Source organism: Anopheles coluzzii, chromosome 2 (genome assembly GCF_943734685.1).
Source record: "Anopheles coluzzii chromosome 2, AcolN3, whole genome shotgun sequence".
Classification (NCBI taxonomy): Eukaryota; Metazoa; Arthropoda; class Insecta; order Diptera; family Culicidae; genus Anopheles; species Anopheles coluzzii.
In genome coordinates, this window is record NC_064670.1 from 2896516 (window position 1) to 2920976 (window position 24461).

At 44.8% G+C, this 24461-nt stretch overlaps 1 protein-coding gene across 7 annotated transcripts in view; it reads right to left on the minus strand.

The window, feature by feature from the left end:
- Positions 1–24461, minus strand: part of LOC120948620 (capping protein inhibiting regulator of actin dynamics) — a 98083-nt gene that overhangs the window by 44646 nt on the left and 28976 nt on the right. For all 7 annotated transcript variants that reach the window (XM_049606754.1, XM_040365171.2, XM_040365165.2 and 4 more), the window contains exon 3: positions 23299–23310. In XM_049606754.1, coding sequence (XP_049462711.1) covers positions 23299–23310 — 12 coding nt within the window. The remainder of the gene's footprint in view (positions 1–23298; positions 23311–24461) is intronic.

Here is a 24461-nt window from a genome sequence, read left to right on the forward strand (position 1 = left end):
TTTGCCACTCACACGCCCCGTCCCGTGTCCGACAACAGCTCAAGCAACACTTTATTTACACTACTTAGCACCCGCTGGATCAGTTTTTAGGCTTTGCCATCTACAATTTGCCTCACACCAACAACGAGGCAATGAGCAAGCGGTAAGGCAATTTCGTGGCAGTCGTGCCAAGTGATAAGTACAATAAGAAGTGAGAAGCCTTTTCGGAAGCCCTGCTTTGCGCCTGTGTGTATGTGTGCCAGCATGATAAACGATTACAAACCAACGTCAATTTACACTCTCGATTCGGGCTCAATCACGTTCGCGATCGCGAGCAGTAGAAAGGTATGGTAATACTTTTCTCACGATTTGGTAATTTATTAGTTTTTCCGAACCAATTTCAAAAACCAGCAGAGCACCAGCAACAGTGAATGTTTTCTTTTCTTTGTGTCGCGGTTCGCGGTAGACCGAAGAAGGAGGAGAGGTTGTGCTTCACTTTTTCCCTCAACCAATCAAGTGATCCGTTTCATCCAAATTGTTGCAATCGGAAATGCTTTCGAGGTAATCAAGAACTTTCGATTACTTCCCGTCTAATGCGCACTATCACTCACGTATTTTGCTTATCTCTTGTTGCTTGAACGAACACGGGACGACTCGGACGACACATTAGACAACGCCTAAGCTACACAAATTCTGTCTGTGTTCCATTTTTCGAACGATCGTCGCAACACACGTGCTTTAAACATTTCTCACTTTCCTTTCCAACTGTGAGGAGACTTCTTATACTCTGCGCCGTGCGCTCAATGTTTTCTCAGCCACTACCACCAACCATCCTCATCCCGTTCAATGTGCGCTGGTGATGATGCACAACCAATTGAACAAAGCGAGAAATATACCGAAATGCTATACACCCCTCAACACAGCTCTCGAAAAAAAAAACAACAACACACGCATTCGATTATTGGGAAATATTTTTCTACCGAGTTTCCAAAAACACAAACCGACCCCGGAGTCAACGACGAGCTCCGTGCTGCGATCCGAAACGCAATAAATGCAATGCTTTTATTTCCACCATACCACAGCAGTGCACAGGGAAAGATCTTCTCCCCCTCCCTCTCTTCGTTCCCGTTTGTTCCGTCCGACAGGCTCTCGTGTGCTCGTATAAACAAACAACCAAACACACAACGCCCAGCCACCAGGCCCGGGCGCTCGGTGTGGGAAGCGATACGGCGTTGCGATAATGTAAAACGGTTTAACTAGAGCAAGTCAGTCACAATTAGATGTGGTCATCATCATCATCACCATCAGTGCCAACCAGCACAGGCAAGGGAGGCTTCTTCGCCGACGTGTCTTCGGTGCCATGGGACCGCAAGAAAGTACACCATAAGACCCACAAACACACGGCCGCCAGCAAACAGCCCGATCGAATCTTGGTGTCTGGTGGATTTTGCCGGTTCGATAACTCTGGAGTGCGTGTGCGAGAAGCAGATGCGATGCTTCCGAGGGATCTCACTGCTGTCCCCCTTTCCATGAACGCACTCTTCGTGGGGAAGTGTATCTTCACAGACGAAGCGCGTCAAACTGTTCATTTCATTAATGTTCCGTTTAAAATGGGAAAAAGTCGGGTGCCTTTTTTCTCTACTTCCTCTGGCTCGGGGGAGTGCGATGTGATCGAATCACACGAGATCGCTAATAAAATCAAAGATCGAGCCGACGCCCGCATCTATGCTCCAGATATGGGGAGGAGAGTCTCGAATCAAACGTTCGACTGGCTGCCCGTTTCAGCAGCAGTTAGCTGCTAGCTGAGGTGGAAAAAAGATAGCTCTGCACGGGGGGAAATCTATCGTCACCCGGTTGACCTGCAAACGAGGAAAAATATGCTTCGAGTTGACTTTCGCTTAACCTCGCACAAATAAAAAAAAATCCACACCACGATATTGCTCTCTGGCCGCTGCACGGAAGTATCGTCCATGCTTTTCCAAAAGGATGGCTAGAAACGGTTGCAATTCGATTGGAAACAATCAAAATAAATTGAAACCCCTGTGGGTTTATGTGTGCCGTGACAGCAAACTTGACAGCTCAAATCATTTAGCTCAATCTACGGCATGCGACCCGTGGATCGATTTTCGATTTTGTCAATTAGTGCAACGACCCGGTTCCAACCCCTGGACTTCTATCCCGTCCCATCCCATCCAAGTGCACGGGAATAGTGAGTAGCATACGGTTAATTGTCAATTGATAGCTTCCAGAAGGTTAGTACTCTATATCTGCGAAAAGCGAGGCAAACACACACACACACAAACACACACCCGCGCGGTTGGACAACTTCTGTCAATATCGTTATCCAATTAGGCTCCCGAAAATAAACATACCATGGGCTGTATGTAATGGTACGATTCGATGGAGAAAGACTCGCAACCGAGAAACTATCCTACATTCATCGTCCACGAGAATTGGCAAATCCTCCAAGGCCCTTCGCACACACACACACAAACCGGACCGGGCCAACCATAAGCTACGGCTCGACGCGTACTGCCGTCGTGTGTCGCGAGCCAAAGCTGATAATCCTTACATAATCCGAGTGGATCATTTTTGTGCCTCGCTGACCCCACTAAAGCCAACTACTCCCCCCAATGTCATCCATTGCCATCCTCAGGGAACAAGCAAACGGAACGAGTAAAACAAAATGTTTACTCTGAAACCATGGGGCCATTCTGTCGACCTTTCTGAATACTCGCGTCTGCTTCTTGCTGCCAGAACCGTAGGACACGGGGCAGTTGTGTAGTGTTTTTATCCGACCTTTAGGTGTCGAAGCTTAGACGCTAGGTCATTCGTCACAACCGGAGTAACACCAGCGAACGTGTGACTCCAGAAGTCTTGATAGTTACCTAATATTCATTTTGTCGGAAAAGCTCGTACCTCCTCTGTGTGCCCACCTTTTGCTCACACCTCGTGCCAATTATCATTTGTGCTAGAATAGATCGATCAAGCAAATGGCAAGCTTTCCGTGCAAGAAGTAACCGAAGCCCATTTGCCTGCTGCACTCGATCGCCAAACGGTCACCACAAAGCTAAACCAATCAGAATCTAATCAAAGAATCCAATTTCCCGGCTGCCGTCGTTCGTTGATCAATTTCGATTTCAATAAGCATTGGACACGAAGTTGACCGTAATTGAACGGGTACCACTGTTGCTTGTGTTGCATAAGCGCAGATACAGTGATCTTTCAGTGTGCCTATTCAGTGTGAGACAATCCAAACATTAAAAATAATTAAATTTTGACTTTATAAAAGATACATTGTATGCGCAAATATATCCTGTGTTGGCGATTTACCAACACACAAGAGTTATTGACCATCATACATCATTTATCATAGAGCTTTACTGCTAGGAACTACCACCGAATAAACAATGTTCACTGTCTCTCAACACACAGAACACAACCACAATATTGTGAGCAGAACTACAGCGCAATGGTTATAAATCTACCCAACCGCAGCATAGTGTGAGAGCCTATGGCGCATTGACCACATAGCTTCTGCGTTGTTTGCATGTCAGACTTCCCGCGGCAGTTCTGAAATGCTACAACATTACTTGTTCGTTTTTGAGCCCACAGGCTCGTAAAATGTTCTCCGTTACTGGACACTCCCGTGGTCATTGATCCGCTCTCCGAATGGTTCCAATGGTACGCTGTTTAATTTAATCCTTCAAAGCTAGCCCCACTTCTCGAGCGAAATACTATCCCCAACCGCATAACCTTGAGCAGTTCGTGTGGAAACGATACGGCATGGGCAGTTTAACACAGACCTTGCCAATCGGTCAACGAAGCTCCACAAAATCGCCTTTCAGACATGCCACACGTTGCTCCATGCAACTTTCTTCACTAGTTATCGTCAACAAAAAATCATTCTTACGTGCCCTTTAAAGCTCATTGCAAACGAAACCGTCCAACTTGTAGATAACTTGGACTCACATTATCTTGTACCGAACAGTTCACTCAAAACATTCCCTACAAATAACAGCGTTAGGCACATACACAAGCCTACAAAAAAGCATATCTTTCCCCATTACACCTCATCGTTTGCATGAGCGTCCGTTGAACGAATATGAAAAACTAATTTTCAATTATCAGCCAAAAACTTCCGCGGCCTAATGACACACTATCTATCGCTCATTCTTCACCTCACCCTAAACGAAACCTCACCTCATACCGAGAGCTAACAAATTGCCGGCAATGAAAAAGACATGAAGGCGCTTGTCGGCGGCAGGACAGAGCCGCGGGATGGCACACAAAAACCAACGCAACCGTAGCTGACAAATGTGTCCCCGTTTCTCCAATTTGTCCCACCCCTCGCGGTCGAGAATCAGTCCGGAAAAGGATAATTATGGATAATTACACATATCATTTGCTATCTGGTCAACAATGACACAAAAAACAGCCCCGTATCTTCCGCACAACTTCTTTGTACGCGACTTCAGCAAATGCCGGGGCCGGGGATACTGAGGTACGAAGCTACGTATGTTTGGTAGTCCATTAACCAAAGACTACTCCAATTCTGAGCAGCCGTAATGGTTGCTAGGAAGATCCACATTTCACCCTTCAAAACAGAGCTCGTAAGGGGTTGTTTGTTATATCCAACTGTTGCGATTATGTAAAACGAAAATTACTTCTCTTGGGGAATTGAATACAAATGAAGGGTCTCAGATTCAATCTTTATGGTTTCACGCAACATATAGCTACTCGGACCGCCGCAACACAACTTGTTATTAATTCTTTGTAAATGATTCAAATTAGATTAATACCATCTAGAAAACCCAATAGCGTGACCAGGCAGAGTGTCCCATTAATGCTGACCCATGCTATCGATCTATGTTAACACAATGCCATTGGAAAAGGTCGATGTGCTCTACGACAAATAGAACAATAAACGAGCTCCTAATGGAGTGAGCTAACAGCTTTTTACTGATATGATTGGTCGGCTTGCAAGGTACTAGCTGTAAAGTATAACCAATTTCTCAGAAATTCAAATGTATCATTTCTACACATAAATAAATAATTAAACAACTTTCGTGTATTGTCCACAAGCATAGCAATGATGTGAACGCCTCGCGTGTCAATGAGGCTTAAATAAAGTTTTATAACACCGTCACTACCGAGACGCATCATATTAACCGACTTCAGCTGTAACACTTCATAAAAAGTCACCCAACAAAACAAAATCGGTCGAAATTTGGGGTCATCTCGATCGAAAACACTCTAACACGGCGTTCGCTTCGCGTGCTCTTCTTAAGGGCGTAGCAACGCTGGCAATGTCAGTGGTGTGTTTCATTACCCCGCCTAGTACACGGCAACCTGTCGTCGGCAGGCGACGCGTCGCCACGCCAAGAAGCTATCGGTCAATCATTTGCATACGCCGGGCATACGTATACATAGGAGGTCGTACCGTCCACCCCAAACCACGCCGAGGTCGGTATGCGAATGACCTACTACTTGCCGAGCGTCCAACCCCTTCGCGAGACGGGGCCGTTTTTTACCTTCTTCCTCGAAATCATGCGGTTATCGAAAGAAAGCAACCGCCTGGCTCTGTGGCGACACGCACACGACGACGTACGCGGCTCTAAATGGTACACGATTTATCGACCGCGCGCTCTGCTGCTGCTGCTGCTGTAGCCCAAACGAACTTGGCGTTTTAGTGCATGTGGGGGTGTGCTGTCGTTGACCACTTTTAGACCCACAAAAAAGAGCCGAATTCCAACTGGGCGCGACGCGACGACAGCCATTACCTTTTAATGGTCTCTACCGTCCGGTTTGTGTAGATGCCTGCATGCCTCCCGTCGACGAAGAATCGATCGTAACCGATTTGATTATTCGGCTTAATTTCTTCAATTGTGTGATGTGCCCATCATCCTACTGTGGCCCGTCCGCTCTAAGGTTGACTGCTGGGCTGTTCACACAATCATCACACCGCGAGGGAAAAAAGCCCATTGTGGGTAATCGATTGCAGCTTACATTAAACGACACGGAGAAAACTACTGAACCTCCTTTCCTATCAAGCCGAAACCTGGCGGGAGACCTCTTGTATATATAAATCGATTCAATGCGGTCCACCAAAGAAAGCTTGTTTCCTAGCGATTACTGCGCGCCGTTGGAGTCGCCTCCTATACCTTACACATGGAAAAAAGGTCTAAGGGCGTTACACCATGTAGGTGGTCACTCAGTCCAAAATAAGCGTAGTTTCACTCTAAAAACAGGTACTAAGAAGTAATCGGTTTCTTGTGAACTAACACAAAGATGATAAAATGTATAAAGCATAAACACCAACTAGAATAAACCCGGTCACACCAACAAACTACGGTCGTAGGTTCTGTTCTACTGCTGATTACAATTTGCACGGCAACAGAGCAAAGTGTCACCCACAAAAACGCTACTCTACATTTTTTCCCATTCCTATGATAATATCCGTGTGATACTTTCACGACTTTATCGACATCACAGAAAAACCTTGGGCTAAATTCTACCGTCAGTTACAGCTGGTTTGCATAGCAACAGAACCTGAGAAGGACCTGTTGTCGCAACATTACTGAGGGTTCTGGAGCACTCCACTAGACTGTATACGCCATAAATCGGAACGTGATTAGCCTCAATTGTTTGCGGCACGAAAACAAACTTCAATCCGTAGACAACGATCGACGTTTTCTGGCACCCTATGACACTCACACACGCGTTAAGCTCGCCTTACCGGCATCACTGCTCCACTTTGGAGCACACTGGACATGGGAGAACGAGCCTGGCGGAAAAGTCCACACGAAGAAACACTTTTTGGAAGTACAAAACCCTTCAGGCGAACAAGGGTGGCCTCCTTCAGGCATCATTGCTCACGCAATCGCGCTAATTATTTCTTGGTCATTAGATGCACGCGTGCCGCGCGGTACCTGACTCTTCCTTCCTGCAATTAGCCACCGCTGGCCGCACCAGTGCTGGGTGGCGTGAAAGGATAGTTTGGTCAGATATTTGAAAGAAGAAACCCTTGGCAAGAAAATACACACGCACACACACCAACACTCATAATACTGTCTGCATTTATTTGGTTGCTCTAATTGGAGGGGAATTTCCAAAAGTTCAAATTAAACCATTGGTCTACCTCATACCGTGCAGTAGATGATAAAAGCTATTTGAAACTGCTAAAAGAATGTCGTTTTTATTAGCTCCCAAACAACTATCTGCACTTAGAGGGTACAAATATTTGCGATGACTTAGAACGGCCATTACTACACCTTTCACTTCTGGCGAGATCGAGCGAGCTAACCAACACTGTTTTGGGTTAACATTTGCCAATTCACCAAAATCGTCACCCACCGCAATTTATCTCACCATTAAAACCAGTTTGCCTTTAACCATCCTCTTCGGCAGACGTGCGTTTGCTAACTTTCCACAACTTTCTATCCTCAAACGTTTATCGTCCAATTTGGCGCATTTTTTCGTATTCACCTTACCCGAAAACGAAACACCACGGAACTTTTATTGGATTAAGGCTGGTAAAGTAAGCACGGTGAAAAATAAATATCATAACTACTGCCTTTCATGATTGAGCAACTAATAATGAACACGCCTCCAAGTTCAAAACGATGCGAACTGTCCAAATGAAGCCGGCGGATTAGTTTCACAGTGTCTCTAAGCGTTACGGCCAACTTCGGCCATTAGTGAACAAACAGTAAGTGGCTTCAGCTGAAAGCTTCACAAACGCTCAAGTCGACGCGTCAAGTCGACGAATAAAAGCAAAACAACCACAACAGTTCGTAAACCATGAAATCCTAGGCCTTTGCTTCCCCATCATCTCTGGAAGAAGACTCAATGTCAACAATAGGACGACGGTTTAATCGCATGCAGCAATCAAACGGTAATGGTCCAAAAGTTCTAGACCTTTACGACCTGCCGGGTATTAAGCGCTCAAGAACGATAATTAATTCTCTGCAATCATCAACAAATGATCGTGTCCCAAACCAGATCCAGCGAAATGATTTCGCGGCAACAATTCCAGACTCCCGGCTGCCCGATCTAACCTTGACACTCGATCAAGAGTTCAATTCGTGAGGTATGCGCTGCTTTGTCGCTCTACTACAACCAACCAAAGCTCCAGACGAGTGAACTAAATGCCATGCAAGACAGAATCGCTAAATATCGGTTGACTTACTGAAGCAGGCTGGATCCAATGTCCAATTGAATTGTTCTCTCTTGCCGGTCCACAACACACGGGCACGCTTACGACTCAAAGAAGGTCGTGTTTCGTCGCATTTTTTCGAAAGTGTTGGTCTTGTAAAAAATCAATTAAAAAAACCCGTACCACACACAATTCAGTCACACCTTGGGAACATCTTCGTCGCGTTTTCCTCGTCCCGCAGGTTCTCATCTCGGAGAGCGCCTATAGAAATAAACGAATCGACATTTGCAGCACCTTCGAATAGTTAAACATCGCTGCCTTATGAGCTATTGAGCACCCGTGGAAAGGGAATATGAAAAAAAAACATTGACCTCAATGATCCGATGAATGACCATAGGACAATAAATGCACCTTTTCTTCGCGCAATCGTCCAAAACTTGGCTCATATTTATTGAGCAGGACGCAGCAGGTGTAGTGAAGCATGCCGAGCTCAAAACTGTGCCACCAACTTGATGTTTTATTCGTTAGACCCCAAAATCGACTCCCTACGAACCGATGATCCTCTGCAAAAAGAAGCCTCATGATCTTCGAAACTATAAAGTGCCAAAAACAGGTGTTAATTCGGCAACAGATCTCACCATTCAACCGAACCTCGGCGAACAGTACCAGAAAAACAATTTTCGTCTTGCTTTGCATTTTCCTTCCCGTCCGTCTGTCACAAATCCCTTCCCTTGTTGCCTCTAGACGATTTCTATTAAAACTTCAACTTTACCTGACAAACCCATCACCCACCGTCGCATTGTTTTGCTTTGCTAGCCAGCATGTGCCGGGGCTTATAGTTTCTGCGTCTTATTTGATACTTTTCAGGCCACCTTCAGGCACGTCGTCGGTTTTGACTTACAAACATGCCCCCACGCCAACACACTACAATGTGAGCCTGGTCGAGGTGATGGTGGTAGTTAGCGTGCGTTTCGGACAAACGATTGCAAAAGAACAATAAACCGCTGTCATCATCGCAAGCGACCGAGCGAGTTGGTAAATTTAATTGACACTGCGCGAATTATTATTTTCTCAAAAGACGCAGCGACACAGAAGCCGTCCGGGGAGCTCACACTTGTTATTTCACATAAAACATTGGCTAACATGCGCAATGAAATTTACGGTGCGACAACTACTTCACACGACGCGCAATGCGTCGTACAAAACGAACCGGCTAATAAAGCGATTCTGTGATCCAACGGGCATCCAACCGAAAACGCCACAAACGTAGTGCGGTGTTGTATTCCCCAAGCGCACACAGAGCTAGAACTACTCAACCAGGGAAAAAACAACACGCCTAGCGTCTTCCTTGTTCCATTCTCTAAAACTAACCCATTGAAAAGATAGTTCCTAGTTTCCACCCGGTTGCTTTCCGCCTGATGGTGGTGGCCTCGGAACAGACCATGTCGAGTGCTTTTTGACTTTTCTTCCGGGTGCTGGCCGAGTGCTGATTGTAATTAACTTATGCGAATGTTTGCTACTTCCACGCGCACAAATTTGAGTGCCGGCTACACTTTTGAATAAATTTAAATTAAACACGAATTCACTGCCCGGATGACCAAAGGAGGATGATCGCTTTCGTTTCAGTGCTGTTGCGAACTAAAATTGCAACCATCCTGATGGCGCTTGCTGTTGGTACTACTGTTCAGTGTGCTGGAAGCATTCCTCAAATCTTCTTTAATTTCTTTACTCCAAGCAATAAAAACCTTACAAATTGCTTTTTATACTACAAGCTGCATCCGTCCATCTTCATGCCATATTTTGGTTCTGAATTTTTCATTCTGTACATTAAAAATGCAGAATAATTTCACACACGAGTTGTTGAGCGGCAAGGTGTGAAGGTGACGAAGGCACTGGCATTCCCTTTTCGCAGAATGAAGATTTTGGTGATTGGAATAACACACAAAGAAAACGTCAACACAACTCAACCAAGCTAGCATAACGCGAAGATTTCACAATGTAACAATTCCATGAGCCGAATTTATTCAACGCCCCTAACAACTCTGCCTCTTGCCGAACGCCAGCAGAGCACACTGACAATTGTTTCCAATTTACTCACTCCCCATTAAACGACGGGACAAGGCAGCGCCTACGCGCTTTTTTAATTTGGAGTGTGCGCTGACTAACTCAAAAGCGAAATTATTTCTCTCCAGTCATTCAATTTGCTGACAACCGTCTGTAGAAAACTCTAGCAGCTTTTTGCTAACTTTCAACCTATTCCAGCCTCCGGCACAGCGGCTCGACATTCACAACACGGATCTCCTCCATATGCTCTCATTACCGGAGGAGTAACAAAAAACAACTTTACCTCATAGTTTAGTTGACCCATTTTCTCGTGCAACTCCCTTGTTGCCCTCTTCTTTATTGACCGTCTTACGCGCGCGTAGGGGAAATAAATCACCTCAATGGTGCACAACGTGACGCGTCTTAAAAGCCGTTTCGCATTTTCATTTCAGCGCTAATTTAAGCTCATGTAAATTAGCTTAACCCGAAGCTACTATACTACCGGTTTATAAGATCACCTCCCACAGCTTCGTGTCTGGTGTCGTAACCAATAATCAACATTAAGCGACAGGCACCGGTGACCACCAGTCAGCAGGATATCGTCTGGGGAGCAAGACGACACTCAAAAAGTATTCCGTCACGTCCAGGGTTTGCGTAGTCCCTCACCGGTGTTTTCGATTTCTTTTTATCCTTTCATAGTAGGATAAATAAAATAAATAAACCCACCAAGGGTAATGACACCTTTCATGGACATTTCTCTCCCTTCAGTGCAGCTGAAGTTACTCAGCGGACTACACGGAAACCCCCTATCATCGCTTGGGGCTTACCCAAAGCTCAGTGGGTAAAAAAGTGGGCTTGCGTGGTTTAACCCTTCCCCGAAAGGGACTTTGGGTCGAAGAGAATACGCGAAAGTGCTCCAAACCTTGACATTTTCGTCTCACGCAAACAACAGCTTACACCGAAACCTTCATTCCTTTTGGCTGCAGCCAAACTATCGGAGAATCATCCAAAATCGCGAAAGTGCTCAATTAAAGGATGTGAGCTTGTCCGTGCTGACAACATGATTACAAAGAAGCTACTATTAATGGACGAGGATCAGTACGCCTTCGGTCCATTTTGTATTGTACTTTGATTGATTTATGGCAAGTCGCTGGGGGGTGTGTTTTTGCATGAAGCGAACCAGGTATGAAGCTGGACTTTGTAAAAAGCTACACCAAAAATCATCTGTTAGTATAACTTCCAAGCACCTTTTAACGACCTTGTGTACTTTAACAACATGTCTTGAAATTCGAACACAGATGTTTTCAAACACTTCTTTCATTATCATTTGGTAGGCGAGGCCGTTGCTTGGAATGCAAAAAAAAACCAACAATCTATCAATTCGTTCCGATAAGGAGGGAACAAAAAAAAACAACTCCACCCCTGTAAAAGCCAGGAACCTGGGACAAATAAGCTGGTTATTCGTTATCATTAAATATTGTGGTTTGCTTTGCAAAATCATTCCATCTTGGCTCGCAGACGACAAAAACGCTGCTTTAATTACGTATAAATATTTCACTCTTATCTCCATTGCACAAATGGCATTGATTAACATTTGCTCGATTGAGACGGAATGGCGTGGACGAAATTCATCATAATTATGGTTGGAAGAACTTTTACAACAAACGCATTTTAATGGACTAAAATCAGAAAAAACACCCACTGTACTGGAATGCTTCTGGCCAACCATCGTGCGTCTTATATTTTATGAATGGCGCAGAGAAAATTCACCACCACACACACCATGCACGGGAACAGATGATCCCAAAAACTTCAATTAAGCAAGCTCGCACACACACGCCACACATGTTTGGCAGCAACAATGTGCTCTTATTGGAGAGCAGGGAGCAACATGCGCTGCATTGCACCAGCACGACTGCACCATCATTGGCAGCTTCATTGTCGCTTCTTCGCCACGTGAAAGCTCCTCCTCTTCTTCTGTTCCTCCTCTACTGGCCCGGATTTTCTAAACAGCAGCAATTTTCACTCCACAAACACAGTGTGCGTGTGTGTATGTGTTTGAGCGTACGTGTGTTTGCACATCACTTCCGAACGTTTGCTACCGTTCTTCCCCGTTGCACCGCAGTCGGCGGTATGGCTATATGTGGTGCAATATATTTTACACCAGCTTTTTTACCCATATGGTGACTCTGCTAAGCACCACAGCTCCCTGCCCAGGAATGATAACACTCAAAACGAAGCGAAGATGTGCAACGATAAAGGGTGAACGGCTGCTGAGGTGCAAATGCATGTGCTTCGTGTTTTCAGACCAAATGTTATCACGCAAAATCGTAAACGTGCACGCACGCACACGGGACACGCTCGGTTCCAACGGTGTTGCTGTGAATCAATTTTACACTTAACGAGAACTGCATCTGCATTCATGCGTAACCAAAAATGCAGATGCAATTTTTTTCATACCGCCTTTAAGCGTCATTCCATTGATAGTCGTTTCTAGCGAATATTCATTAAAAAACAAGCACTTTTCACAGTATTTTTCACAAAATAAATATTTCATTTTTATCGGTACATTTTTTTCACAAATACCAATGCGTCTCGTTGACACTGTACAGCCCACTACACAGCTTCAAATTACTTCATCAAACTCAGCCGCTTTCACACCCAGGGCGCGATACACATCGGAATGCAATAATAATTTAACTCACTGAGTCACACGCCACAACTATCTGGTGACGAATACACACATGGGGCGGTTTTTCACACAGCAGATTATTGAAAAAATATACAACGACTCACTTTACCGATACAGTGAGATCACTTGCGATGCATTTTAAGCGAATCTGTTATTTATTATTCTATACCACATGAACTGGCACAATCGGGCAGAACAAAAAATAATTAATGTCAATTCACGCAACCGTTTCCATTAATGCACACCGCCCTCGCCGATATGCACTCACTCGCAAACTTCTTTCCTTATTCGTAATCGCACTGAAGAACAAAGCAATGCACACACGCAGGGTCGGTGTGTGGTGCCAATAACCGGCAGTACACTCTTCCTCTTTTCGTACACTGGCAATGAGTCTAGTTGCAGCGAAAACTGACAACAGGTTGATAATGCGGCAACTACAACGCAACAGCAAAACCAAGGTAAACATATGGACGCACACATACACGGAGGGTGAAACGTGAACCGCGATACCTACAGCATGACAACACGAGCTACCAAACCGCACGTACGCTTATCAATGCTGCTGAGCGACAACTAACCGCGAAAGCTGCAGCGAACCGCGCCGTCACTGGCACGAAGACTGAACCACAACACTACGAGAGAAGGGATACAACTGTAGACGAGAGTGTGCCCACGGACAGTGCGTGACAAGCTGCCGCATCACACATCGATCGACAGCCGATCGAGCGTACACGTTCGATCGAGTGACGAAGATGACACGGCGACCGCACACACTACTGCTGGTACTATTGTTCTCTCTCGTGTGCGCGCGCACGCTGTATTCGACTTCAGCTGGTGGTTGCCACACTAATGATGGAGACGCATCGGTTCAACGTACGTACCAACCCCCGATAGATGAGTGCCGTGCGAGAGGGACCGCTTGGAGAGCTTTCCACTGGGTCGGAGTGCTCTGGAAAGCTCCTCCAAAGAGTCGAGAGCACACGAGAGACTACTAAAGGCAGTGGCTGACTATCAGGTGGTGCCGAGCGTATTCCAAAAGGAGAAAGTCTCTCCCCACAGTTGAAGAAGCTCCAACTGGGGGGAGATGATTGCAAGAGAGAAAAGAGAGCGTACGGTGTCCGTGCGTGATAAATGGGGCGCGTTCAACGAAACAACCCGGCACCAGCTCGGAACAAGAGCTGCGAACAATGCGCGCACACTCAAAACGTGGTTTTGTTTCGTGCTCTTGGATTTCACACAAGAGCTGCCCATCCCGTGGGTTCCAAATGCCGGTGATAAAGCGTCCACTCACGAAAGCTCCAACTCTTGAGAGTTCCTTCATGACATGGTTGGTGAGCACCTTCATGGCAAAACCTGCCGTAGTGGTGCTGGTTCAGCAGTTTTTGCTGTTTGAAAATTTCATTTAACTTTCATCTTTCTTGCACATTATCATCGCGAGAAATATCGATTGTAGCAGGACCTTACTTCACACACAAACAACCTGAACTTTGCAATCTTCCAACAAGACATTGACATTCGTTTCATGACATGAACCATGTGTGGAGTTAAACTTTCCCAATATGTCACCATTATGTCACCGTTTGCAAGCCAATAACACAACACATGCATTTTTATTGCATGCTTGAACATGACATCATCAACTGTTTTTTTCTTCTACATCCCTTTTTCATTTGAGATTACCGTTAAAATACGCCCCTGTTTCTGCTATTTGTATGTTGAACGACGCACATGTCCGTGACAAGACATAATTCAATTTCATTTTTTATACTTACTTGCATCGATACATGGATGAATGAAATTAAATCCTTACCTACAAAGAAAAAAGGATAATTTAAATGTAATTTAGACTGCGCAAACAACATTTGAATAATAATCATTTGAAAAATAAAACAAAGCATTCATTCAGTTGACGGCTCGTTAAGAGGCAAACAGACTATAAAGACACACATGAAATATCCATAAAACTACTACAAAGCGCGCACACAGTGAGCATTTTGAACAATATTGCTACATTGTGAAACATTATTTGCTGGGTGAGTTATTATCATTCCACAATCGAAAGCAGACCACAGAAGCAACGCGAAAAATGGGCAGATGCATCTCAAGAGCACATGCAGGCCACGCTGACAAAGGAAAATAATAATAATAATAATTGCCTTGTGTGCAGCTTCCCGGCCACTTTCAGGCGGGGAGGTAGACGAAAGGATTATCGCCAGGGTCTTCAGTGGCACATTTTCAACCATCAACCAATCAACACCATGTTCATCGCAGCAGCTCACATCTTCAGCCGTCCAACAGACAAGTAAATGAGCCGTCGAGAGCGAGCGTGTGTGCATGGTTTCGAAGCGAACAGTAATTGTTTTACGCCATGTGATGTCATATCGACACGACACGATCGATGCAGCGCTGCAACGGTGCAGTATAGTTGTTGGCGCCTTTCAGCAGTTTCGCTCGTGTGTTGGAGCAAACTAATGAAGATAATTACGACAGTGTGTGTGTGTGTGTGGGTATTGTTAATGGGGAAAAGAGGTCCATTTTCCTACACTTCTCCAGGAAGAAGCATCAACGGTCTCACTGAACATGTCGCAAAACCATCTTCACGATCAACCTTTTGGCTTAATCTCATTCTTATTGAGCAAACTCAATCAAGCCCACGACTAAATGCCACTTCTCCCGTGCTCTCGTTTGTGTTGAGTAATTCCTTTCAATCGAGCTTATTTAACCATTTTATGCTCCCACCCTGCCTGATGCACCCAGATTGAACCCTGATGGACAGCACGTACTTGGCGTTGCCTTCCAGAGACACAAGCATGACAAATTAGCCCAGCCGAAGCTTAGGCCAGTCCGAGACAAAGTGTGCTGTAGGTGGGGCGTCGTGCAATGGCAAACAGGCTGCTGCACACATCTCGAACAGTGCGCGCGCGAACGTGATTTTATGTTGCGATCATTATGCTAACGGTGCACACATTATCCTTCCATTGCTGGAATGCATTCGCTCCTTGCACCGGGAAAACATAGACGACCGGGCTACCTACACATCACACAACACTATTAGATCGAACAGCCGAGCCCACCACATGCCATGGCCGGGGCGAAGAAATTCAATCCCTTCGTGCACAAAACAAAACGTTACATCGCACTGTAAACACGTACTCCGAGAATGGCAGTAAGCAGAGGCCAGGCCCCAGCAAGGAACCACCAGACTCAAGACTGTCTCCATCACTCTCTTACTTTACCCTCGGGGCAGTAGAGGATTCATAATTGCAACGAATTATTTATACTCGACAATTTGCTCTCCGCCGTCGATGGACTGCGGCGACGACGCCAACGACAAGGGGACGATGTGCTAATAACGTTCGCCACGATCAAGTACACTGGCAGCGGCAGCAGCAGCAGCAGCAGCAGCAGCAACATAGGAGCAATCTTTTATGCTTCCATGTCGCAAGCTGAATTCAACCGGGCCGGATTCGACAACGATGACCACGTCACAAGGTTTTTTTTAGGACTAGGTTTTGAGACGCTGAGAGGGCACAACGGAGGAGGCGGGTGTTATCTAAGACACTCACACTCTCGCTCTGTCTAATAGCACCTTGAATTGCCAATTTTATGCTGACAATTATGTGCACACAAATGGCCGCAATCTCGCTCGCTCTCCCGCACGCTCGCTGCTCCCACATGGGCTAGGAGCATCCGGCATCATCTTGAAATCTGACAATTGGTAGCTTTAAACGTTATGCAATTGGATGTTTATGTGTTTAAGTTTTATGTTTCCTTGCAGATCATAACAAGAACAGCACTCGGTTAAAACAGCGGCCACACAAATCCAAGCAGATTGCTTTGAAACCCCCAAAAAGAAAACAACAACTATGGCTTACACTTAAGGTTTCATAAGCAAAATAGAGTCTACCCTTGACCTTCTACTGGTAGCTCATCTTACTTTATGCATAACATTGTCTCTAGAAGGGAGAGCTTCATAGCCTCCAGGTTTCCGTGATATTCTAAGCCTTCCAACTTCGTCTATACTCTGTAATCGCTGCTAGTAGCGGAACAATTAACTCCTTCCGTTCAAAGCACCGCAAATTGCTCACCGAACACAGTGTTTAAATGTCGGATGCAAAATATACTTATTTTTCATTGTGTCTACTCTACTCGAAAAGCAAAAATGATACACGACACAAGAGTTTATACATTTTCAAGGATAGCTCTTACACGCGGTTGTGTTGTTCACGTGCGGTTGAGTGATTCGTTGTGAAGGATTGTTGATCTTCCAACTCGGAGATGAATTGTTTCTCGTTTCGATACGATCGAGAAATTCAAGACCTCGTATAGCTCACGGTTTTGTTGGCTCTCGTGCGAGCTACGATTGCAAAAAAAAAACAGAAAGGAGGATGGTGTCAGTTTCGCTACAATCATAAACATTCTCAAAACCACAGCTCGCACAAAGCCGAATTGATATATCCGCACAACATTAAATTACAAAACCGAACTCTGACCTAGGCGAAAGAAAACGAAAAAAAAGTAAACGCCAACCACACCACCAGTCCAGTTGCTGTTAAAAAGGCCAATAAAACACATTTTACGCCAGCAGGATGCTGTCAGTTTCGATTGTGAAACTGACGGCCACGGCACGTCGTTAGGCAGCGTAGCGTAGAGAAAATATTGCCAATGGTCACGAGGTACAACAACTATCAAACGGATATTAGCAGGATATTAACCATATTAGTGGGGTTTGTTGGTTTTAATTAAACGATAGTAAAGATGTCACACACTAACAACATTCGAATGCTGATATACCTTTATTAGTTAATTATTATTGAAACTTTTTCGAAAAAAAAACAGCTAACGTATTGTCACGAGGGCCCAGCATTATCATCAATGTCTATATTTGATTTCAATCTAATGGAATATTATTTTTCCTCCACTGTTCAACCCAACAAAACTCAATCACAAGTTGTGTAATCGATTGACGAAAAGTTTATTTGAGTCGGAAAACCACAACCGTGCGCATCGGACCGTGCCCAAAACATCAACAAAAACCAACACAAAGAACCACCACATAAAACAAGTGTCATGTCTTCCTTGTCACATGACTCTGGTGGCACATCGATGCAACTCTGAAATGCACTTCCCAACCAGCGACGTCCTCGTCCACGCGCACCACCACAAATGCACCACCTTTCGCCAAAGCAGCAACCGAGCAGCCACACCTGACCTACTGCTGCTTCGCCTGTTGAAGTCGTTGTTGTTGTTGTTCGCGTAATATTGCGCAAACCGATTGACAAAAATGCACCACACAACACACTACCACCATACCATGTGCATTATCGCACCCGTTCGATCACTGCAAACGAAGCGAGCACAACAAAGCAATGGCAAAAAATAAGGAAGCACTTGCTGTAGTACCTGTGCTGAGTGTGCATGGTCTGGCCTGGCTGTATGAATTTGTACGACGACATTGCAACATCAACACGATTCAACTGAATAGATGAATAATTGCGATGGTGGACGATTTAATTTCATTTCCCCTTTTGAGCCTCCCCCCGGCCGCTTGCTGGAGCGCCCTGGAGACGACGCTGTGACAATAGAAGGGTCCCCCCTCGGCCACACAAAACACGATGATCCACCGTTCACTGCGTCAAAATCGATGCATTAATGAGACGAAAGAACCGCAAATGGCACACCTAAGCTGGCGCTCGAACGAACAAAAAGCAGCACAGATTAGCACCACCCCAGACGTGGCGAAGTCGCGCAACGACGACAGCAAATGGCTTATTTAGTTAGTAACCGTTCACTCCGAAACACTTTACCGTCAGTAATGGGGGGGGGAGGGGGGGAGGGTGAGTCACTCAAGGAAAGCCAACAATCTCTGCCGGTGGACGACGCCTACATTGCAATGAGTTGAACTAATTGGCAAAAAGCACGCGAAAATGACGAATTTAATGGGGATAAGAAACTAAACACACTTACCCACCCCCTGCCGCCTTTTCCACATACAAAAAAACATCAAGTGAAATTATGCAACGCGTTTGTTGTGCGACGAAAAAAAAACCACACCATACACCGGCAACATTCATACATTCAAGCCAATCTTACTTGCTCCGTATAATGCTAAGTTGGATTGTGATCTCCATCAAAGTGACAGGCGTATAAATAATACGTCAAGATATAACAATTACCCTTTTCTGCGGGTCGACTACAATAAATATTTGTCGACGAAAAAGGGACGAAACAAAGCAACAATACACACTCCACACATCCTCAAGCAGATGCCGTAAAGAAAGTTAGTTCAGCGAGCAAATAGCCGCGGGCGAAAATAATCAGATCGTCGATCAGATCAGACCATCAACCATCATAATTTGCACGGGATTAATATACAGACACACAGGCAAAAAGCGGAAGACTGTGGTCAGAGGTTGATTTCGTCATTTTGATGAGCTGTGTGTTTCAATCAGTCTTAGGACATCGACAAAAAAACGTCATTTATAAAACATAGCATGGTAGATCAGACGGTTTGTGCCAAAATAGCAGGGGAGAGGAAAAGGTTTGGGAGAAATGATGAAACGCAAACTTCACTTTCGCAGTCCTTTGGACAACCCATGACGAAACCATTTTTCATGCCAACGTATGCACACGCACAACATACCCCCCGAGGGCGTGTGGAACATTTGTTGAGACACTCGCCCGAGAGCGACTGTTAAGAAAATTAAATCATCAGACGGATGGAGAGAAGAACTCTCCAAAAAGGAAAGATGCCACATAATTGGCCCACAGAAAGGAATGTGGAATTCCCGTTGAAGAGAACCCTACTTTTGGATGTGCTGAACGCGGTTGTTTATGAATGTTTAAAGTCGAACAAACGAAAAAGAAACACATTTTTTACCAAGATGAATTCATTTCAAGTATTTTTCGCAGAAAAATACAATTTTTCAAACAATGCTAAGCATCGGCACTGCAGTATGTTATCACATTCGTCAGACGGTTGCTGATAGTTGCCCGCAAATTAAATCATCACACACAATCTACAGCTCTAGCGCGTGAGACACATAATAAATATTCAATCCGCAGGAAAGCCATCGCCCGAGATATCATTATCACTGAGGTTACGTTGGCCGGCAAGATGTTACACACGCAGAAAATAACGAGCAGACACACAGCCAAACTTCACACCTTCGCCCAATTCATTGCAGGTCGGACGGGTAATTATTATCGGGCCCGTGCTCGATAAACATAACCGAGCAGGCATTCGATCATTTCTACTTCTTTGCTTGGCTTACGAACACTTGGACAGCAGATTCGGAGTCTGTGAGACTAATTTTCCCCAAACACTCCGTATTGCATCATCATCACCGTTTTGGCGTATCGTCCCTTGCTGCGATGAAAAGTGTAAAATTTCCTTCCAGCTTCTCCGATTTGCATGAATTATTTGGATGTATTACAGCAGCTCTGCCACAAAATTATTAGCCTCAAAGGTGGTAAATGTTTAACCTACAAAGGAATAACAATTTTGTACAATTTCAATAATCGCACTTTGCGAACAGGACCGAGCGGACCCAGCAATCGACCGGTGGCTCTATCGAACGTTCACTTATTTCTTGCTGCAGCGTATTATGTAAGCCGAATTTAATCGGTCATGGAATGGCGATGTCCTTCGTCTTACGAGATCGTATGCAAAACGAAAGCATACCGCCACATTGCCGAACAGAATGAACAGATTTAATCACGACGTAAACTTAATGTCGTTGCGCTTTATACCGGCTGGAAGATTGGCTTTTTTTGTGGCATGAGTTTAACACCGGAGTGATGAGAAAAAGTCCAACAATGTCAAATATTGGTGATGTTATCGAAACGATAATCAAACCAACAACCATTAGGACAAAATTGCGTGGTGACATTCTACTTAACGAGCCTCTAGTGATGATCAAAATAAGGAAAATAATCATGCACGGAGACAATGTGCTCCCAACAGACGCACACGGTGACAAAAAACGTATCATCGCGGTATCGATTAATGAGAAGATACACGTTTTCAAATTTAATCACCACCATACGATAACACTACATAAATGTATGATCAAACGGGTGAATGGCCCAACCCATGCTGATGAACATACATCATGCCGCACAACTACCGATAAAATCATAAACAAACATGAGCATGCATGGACTCTCTTTGGCTAGCGCTAAACAAACCCAACACCCTCTATCGATGGAGCAGCAAATCCCGCAACGCCTAAAAGCTGTTCAACTCCCAGTGACCGACTAATAACGGATGACTTCATGCTGGTTAATTATAATCCAAGCACAAAACCAACGCCACAGTACCACCACCAGCAGCAAAAAGCCGCAACCAGCCGCACAGGCTCAACGCATTATGACGGTTATTAGCATGGTGCGCGCATGGGGCGCGCATACTTCACCCGGTCGAACAGCAATGATTAGCTGCGGCCAATCACAGCGCGCACTAAAACCCTATACGTAAACGCAGGAACTTTACGGCGCTAAACGTTCGGGGGTGCATAATTCATTGCCCTGCATGGGGTGCAGCATAAAAACATGCGGATACATCATTGAAGAGTAGTACCTCCGTACCTAGAGTAAACATAACTTAGCGCACGGTACATGTGGATTAACTCTTTCTGTTTAATTGACCCCTTCTGAGAGATTAAAATCGCACAGTTCTATATTTAAGTGAAGCACATTATTCTTCTTTCCCTGTTTTTGTCACCAATCTTCAACCAAGCTCCATTTCACCAGACACGCCCTGGTTCTTAAACTAATACTTCGTTCTCTGCCAAGTACTTTTGGCGTTCTTTCCTGCCAGCCAGCAACCAAACGGAACATAAAAGCCAACACGCTGTTATGCAAGATTCAAAGCACTGAAACATTCCGCGTTTAATGATACTATCCCGCCAAGGGCAGAGAAAAATGCAGCTAGGAAGGTGCAGCAAAACGAAGTCACTGCGAGAAGTTCTTCTTCACGCGAGGAGTGCACTTAACACTGAGTGGGCAACGCGTGAAGAGGTACTCAGAGTAAACATCGTGTCATTGGAATTGGTAGTTTTCTAAAGAAAGACACTCCTCCTCTGATGATGAAGATTTTGTTTTGTGATGTTTTTCCTTGGAACGCGGATATTAAAGATTCTCTTTATAAATTTTATGAATCATGCGATTGAGCCAACTCTAATTAAAAAAAATAAAATATAATCTTTAAGCTTTCCTCTAAATGTACATCATATTCAACAGCACCACTTGCAATGACACTTGTAACGTCTAGTACACATCCCATACCCGCACATCCCGTCTTGCGAGACATTCGTGCGCCGTAATGGTTATGAGCGGTACGTGAGCTGGATACCGGTTGCATTACACGTTTTACGGCTGCTACTTCTCAAGCAGGCTTGAAATTTTATTTCCGTTCCCAGTAGGTCTCGGCACTTGCAACGGTTTTATCTCCCGTCAGTCACACCGACACATACTGCGGACCTCCGGTTGCGAGATGTACGAGTTATGATAATTTGCACCATATGTACATCCGACCGAAAAGATGCAAAAAGTACCCGCTGTACCAAAACAGCACGCACAGCGACCACTCTACTGCACAATATCGCTCACTGAGCTCCACCTAGGACGGATATCACGTAACGCAGCATAATAAGACGGAAGCGTCAACACGTTAAAACCCCAGGCGCGGCCCCGCCACTTTTCGTTCAAAGAAATCGATCGTGAGACTCATGTGAAAAATCACTCCGATGTAACGATCGCTTTCTCAAGTTAACCATGTTCAAGGGTCACGAATTAAGCGGTCAACCAGTGGGCTTTGCTCGGTGCAAAATAAATGACGCAAAAAGGTTCGCTTTCCCCTACCCTTAACGCCGTTTCGGCAATCAAAACATCCGCACACTCCCAATAAAAAGGATTCCAATCGAACAGACTGGCGGCGACTACGCGCTATCGTCGCCGGAGGTCTCCATTCGGGATAGGTAACGGCTTCCGCAAAATTAGGCTACCGTGCAACAAACGAATTTGCCGAGCCAAAACAAGCGGATGATGATAGAAAGGCAATAGCGCGACGTCAGACAGTGCGGAAATTTTTGGGGCTAGCTATCATATGGATACGCTTTTGCTTTGGCCCCGTCGTTTATGTGGCGGAAAAACGAACCGACCTCCAAAACGGAACATCAAAGGAAGCGTATAGTTGCCCGATTCGTTGATGATTGATTTTCATCTCATTCGAAGCTGTGGCTCGAGGCGACCCCTACAGCGTACTACCTGCGAATGATGATCATCGTTTAATTTAACGACTTTCTCCATATCTTTGAGACGGCATCTTTCTGTCGGCACACGTTTGCGCCTTGTACCGCGAAAATGTTTATTTATTCATTCATCAACCTGGATTGTGCTGAGCGACGATCTTTCTCGAACTTACCTTCTATTGTACCTGTAACGAAAAGAAAAGAAGATATTTAGTATTTTAACATCGAGCAGTAAGGGTCAAGTCGTATTGCCTAAGAATACATTAGTTATCTATTTTAATTCCTAACGCCACTTATAATATTCATATTTCAGTCAAAACCTCTATCACCTACCATACAATCATAAATAATCTATCGCGGATATTATTAAACGGCTCTCAGATTAATTTGCTTCGTACGTCCTATCTCTTAACATACTTAAAGACTAGCTGAGCGGCTCACTTTAACCAGGCGATGGAATGCAACACTACGGCTAAAATAAAGATCCACGTCAAATGGAGCCCTGCCCACCGAGGATGCTAATCGCATTCGACACATACTCGACACCGAAAGTCAGTTTTATCCTCTGCGTGTAACTCTCACCGGTGCAACTACAACTAGAAGCGGCACTGACTGCTAAAAAGCCGGTTTTGACATGCGGCTGCAAAGCACGTGACAAACAAGAAATGCACCATCATCGTGACGGGTATGCGGCTAGGTAGCTACTTTGAAGTGCATATCTAATTTGACTTCATTCAGGTGTAAATGGTGTAACGACGTTTCGTAAGCTGTTGGGAAATCGCCGACAGGGGAAAAAGAGCTACTCAAAGACGTTCCGTCTGCCGTATCCGATTAGGTACCTTTTCCTAGTTTAGTTAGAGCCGAACAGCCGAAGCACTACAGGTGATAATAGATCCTACTGATTATCACATATTTACATAACATTCATCCTCTTGCTAAGCATTCGCGTTTTTCAATAGCTCCTTTTAATAAAATCGTATTACTATTGTTTCTACAATTACCCTTCTATATCAGAATATAAGTATTTTACGGTTACTGTCAAATTAAAAGTACATAAATACTTTCATATATCGCCGGTAGCATGCCGCAAACGTAACTAACAACCTGTAGTCCTAATGCGAGAAAAATCCGGTTTTCATGCCGTTGCCAGTTTATCTTTCGCATTAGCATCTTCCGAGCCTGCGGGAAAACTGCACCTTTTCCGAAAGCCATCTAATGTTGCACTCATGCGTGAAGTTTCTACCATTAAGGGAGTTACTGACTGACAAACACTTGTAGGTAATAGAAAACTTGCAAATAATGATAATCGTCTCTGACAGCTGTCGGCAAGTGTACA